The sequence below is a fragment of the Mizuhopecten yessoensis genome, unplaced genomic scaffold, assembly GCF_002113885.1.
Source record: "Mizuhopecten yessoensis strain PY_sf001 unplaced genomic scaffold, ASM211388v2 scaffold10573, whole genome shotgun sequence".
Lineage (NCBI taxonomy): Eukaryota > Metazoa > Mollusca > Bivalvia > Pectinida > Pectinidae > Mizuhopecten > Mizuhopecten yessoensis.
Window position 1 is genome coordinate 370,072 of NW_018408614.1, and position 3,602 is coordinate 373,673.

A 3,602-nucleotide genomic window follows, 5' to 3' on the forward strand; every position below is an offset into this window, starting at 1 on the left:
GAGATATCGAGCGGACATCGTTTGCCCGCCCGCCCGCCCGCTCACGTGATAACATAATACGTCCCCGTCTTCGACGGGCGTATAAAAAGAATAAAGACGATATGTGACAGTTTCCATTCAAAACAATTTACGACTACCATTGGTAAATATATTGCCTATGATCTATGATCCTTTACAGTTGTTGAAAATTATTATTTTAAGCCAGAAGTGAAGTTATACGTGAAATGAATGATGTCTACCTAGTATATTTTGGTATTTAATGTTATTTTATATTTTACCTATTATACTTGCCTGATAAAAGTTTTCAAATAACTGCTAAATACACATTGAGTATATCTTCAAGATATCATATTGCAACCCAAGTATCGCGATGCGTATTGTATTGTATCGCTTAATTCATGACAGTATGTGAATAATTCATTTAAAGCTTAAAAGTAAACCAACTTACTGTGAAAAACTTCATTTGTACATACCTTTGCAGGATGCTGGGTCTCCTCTTTATCCCCAGGTTTCCTTGCAGGCGCATTGAGGGCCTGGAGAAGGGCAGCCCCACGCCCCCCTCGCCCGTATCCTCCAGACGCCATGTGATTTATATATTTTTTACATTAGTTCTTAAAGAAAAAGAAAAAAGAAAACTTCATAAAAAAGCATATCATAAATTGCTATATATATCATAGAATATATGATTAAATCTACTACCAGGAAAACTTTTTCATTGTTTTTTCAAGTTACACCCCTTTTAATGTACGATATCAGTGTTTCAGCTAGGATTTGTCAAGGACACAGCACTGACCAGAAAAAGGGCAGTTTTTCGCAAGTAACACATTTTTAAGGCTATTTTGAATTTGTGTTTCAAGTTTTTTGGGCAATTAATGTATTAGTTATTTAGTAAGGTCCTGTGTATATCTAGTGATATTGTTAATAAATATTTTACTGTATGTATTGATCCTCAGGTCCCCTCGCCTATATCCTCTAGATGCCAATTCAGAGATCAATCTAGATTCGATTCACTACCCTTTATGGATAGTTTCTCAATACAGAAGAAAATTCCCCCCATGTGCTTCGAAATTTTCCTATTTTAACAATAGCACTTTTTCTTCAAAATATTTCTCCTAATCCCATAAGATTGATGACTTTTATGCTAGGCATGTTATAAAAGTTCAAACAGAGCACAGCACCCTGCTTTTCCTTGATAGCTGGATCACCTATTAATGGCAGCATAAAACCTAAAAGATGTTGGCATATATGTATACCTTGTTTCAACATCAGTAAAATAATTGCTACATTAATATCGACTTACTAGCTAGCAGTTGACAAAAAAAGGGAAAAAGTTTCTTGCACAATATTTTCAAGCCGACTATTTTTCTTGCACTAAGATGCAATTCACTTAACTCGTGACATTCTTGAGTTGCAAGTTGTTAAATTAATACCCTGTTTAGAGAGCTCTTAAATGGATCCTTTTCCCCAACAGACTTTAAAAGACATTTAACTTTATTAAAGGTAACCTGCATTTTCTCCAGGAATAAAAACTTGGACCCTGATGAGAATGCTTACTCCTCAGACACAACCTGGAACCTCCAAAGCGAATGACAATAATATCCAAATCTGCTCTTATTACCAATAGCTACTATATTCAGTCAGTTGAGTCCTCTGTGTACAATCATTCAAAATGTCCCACCTGAGCAAACACTATTTTGTAGGTCATAGGAGTGATCATGACCAATCAACAAACCGTACAGATCCGGACCAACAACGGAAAATAACATTCTTGTTTAGATTTCCGTACCGTCTCTTTTATGTTGACGAGTCACTCCCATGACCTACAAAATGGTGTTTGCATGCTCAGGTGGGACATTTTGAATGATTGCACACTGAGGATTCTAATGACTAAATATAGTAGGTGTTGGTAATAAGAGCAGATTTGGATCAATAAATAAATTATCCATATATCGATATATGTGAGGTATGTGTGTATCATAGTATTTTTGTTGTCAGCACCTAAAACTCTCCGATAACAAATAGTGTCAGAGAATTCCATGTGTTTTCATGAGCAGTGCATTCTGACCCCACACGTGACACTGATCTGTCAAAATGTCCAAGTCTGGTGTCAGGGCCAGAGGAAACTCTGACTTATCTCGGAGCTAAAAAGTATTCTCGTATATTACGTTCCTCAAAAGAATTAAATTTAAAACATTTGTAATTTTTGTATGTATAAAACCATGATGTAGCAGAACTGGACCGAGTCAATTGTCAAGAGTTTGGAAAGTCAGAGGTTTAAACCCCGTTCTTGTCGTGCAATTTTCTTCTCCTGTTACATTTGGTGCCTGTGACCAACCCTTGTTTCCAAGTACTGGGTGAATATATATACTTGACAAGGGGGTATCCAAACCTGGGTGTCTTTGGGGGCAACAATTTAGAAAGAGGGAGGAGTGAAGCGGAATTGGACTAAGTCGATCATCGCCGACCAAATAGCTCAATATTGTAGAGCATTTCTCTAGAGTTCGGAGGGCCCGGGTTCGAATCACTGACCGTATATTTTTCCATCTAATCAGTTTCATACTTTTTTTCAGTTGAGTTGGCTTGTACTTTTGAAATACAACTATTCAGCTGTAAAATATCTAAAACAAATCTATGTTTTTATACAAAATTAATCTTAGTCAACAGGTCATTATCAGTAATCATAATGTCCGTGTTTCATATGTACTACTACTACTACACAACTCGTGTAGGAACCATGGCATGAACTTGGATGAAGCACGACATGATGAAACCATTTCTGTGGTTTCAGTGATTTGTCACGGTGACAACCAGATTGTTTTAGTAAGATAACTATAAACTTTTTCGGTAAAACTTGCATGCATTTGTAACTCAACTTATAAAGTGGAACTTTTTCTTCCATTACAAAATCACAATTGTTATTGCTGAACATTTCTCACCATTAAGCACGATTTATAAGGGTACCCTATTCCTTTAAGCTTCCACTCGCGCTAAACCTCCTTTTCAATATCTATACAATACCCGGATGTGTTTGTTTAAATATAGCAATACACAATATCGAGCGGAACGCAATGCGAAGTAACTAATAGATTATCGAACGGTAGCTGATTTCTGTCATTTCTCATTCTAAACCAAAAAGACGAGATTGAACATTGAAAATCTTTAAAATTAGTTTAGTGTACGACTGTACGCATACTCGTCGCCGTGTGACGATGTTTTCTTTATTCGGTGATGAATATACAGGTTCGTTCTTCACCTTCCGGCACGTAATTATATCTTGATTCAAGAGAAAGATATTTTTTTGAACTTTTAACATGATATTTATGACTTAAAGAAAAACATATTTTTTAGGGCGAAACAACCTGGGGCGAACGGGATTTGGGGCGAAACAACCCTTAGGGCGAACGGGATTTGGGGCGAAACAACCCGTTACCGCTGAATGCTGCAGACTGGAGAATATTAGACTCAGAAGCAAAAGAAAACTCATCGAGATCCCTGGATTGACAAAACAGCATCTACTGGAAGACCCTGAGAGCTTCACTCAACTTATCCTCGACTGTTCTCGCCATCTCACTGATCAACAGATGCATCATAAACGCAGAGAA

The 3,602-nt window shown here is 37.0% G+C and overlaps 1 protein-coding gene across 1 annotated transcript in view; it reads right to left on the reverse strand.

Annotated features, from left to right (window-relative positions):
- LOC110461128 (piwi-like protein 1) overlaps positions 1–3,014 on the reverse strand; it is a 32,428-nt gene extending 29,414 nt beyond the window's left edge. Inside the window, exons 1-2 of the mRNA XM_021514453.1 lie at positions 2,937–3,014; positions 474–611 (exon numbers count right to left, since the gene is read on the reverse strand). Coding sequence (XP_021370128.1) covers positions 474–584 — 111 coding nt within the window. The 5' untranslated portion in view covers positions 585–611; positions 2,937–3,014. The remainder of the gene's footprint in view (positions 1–473; positions 612–2,936) is intronic.
- Positions 3,015–3,602: the final 588 nt, after the last annotated feature.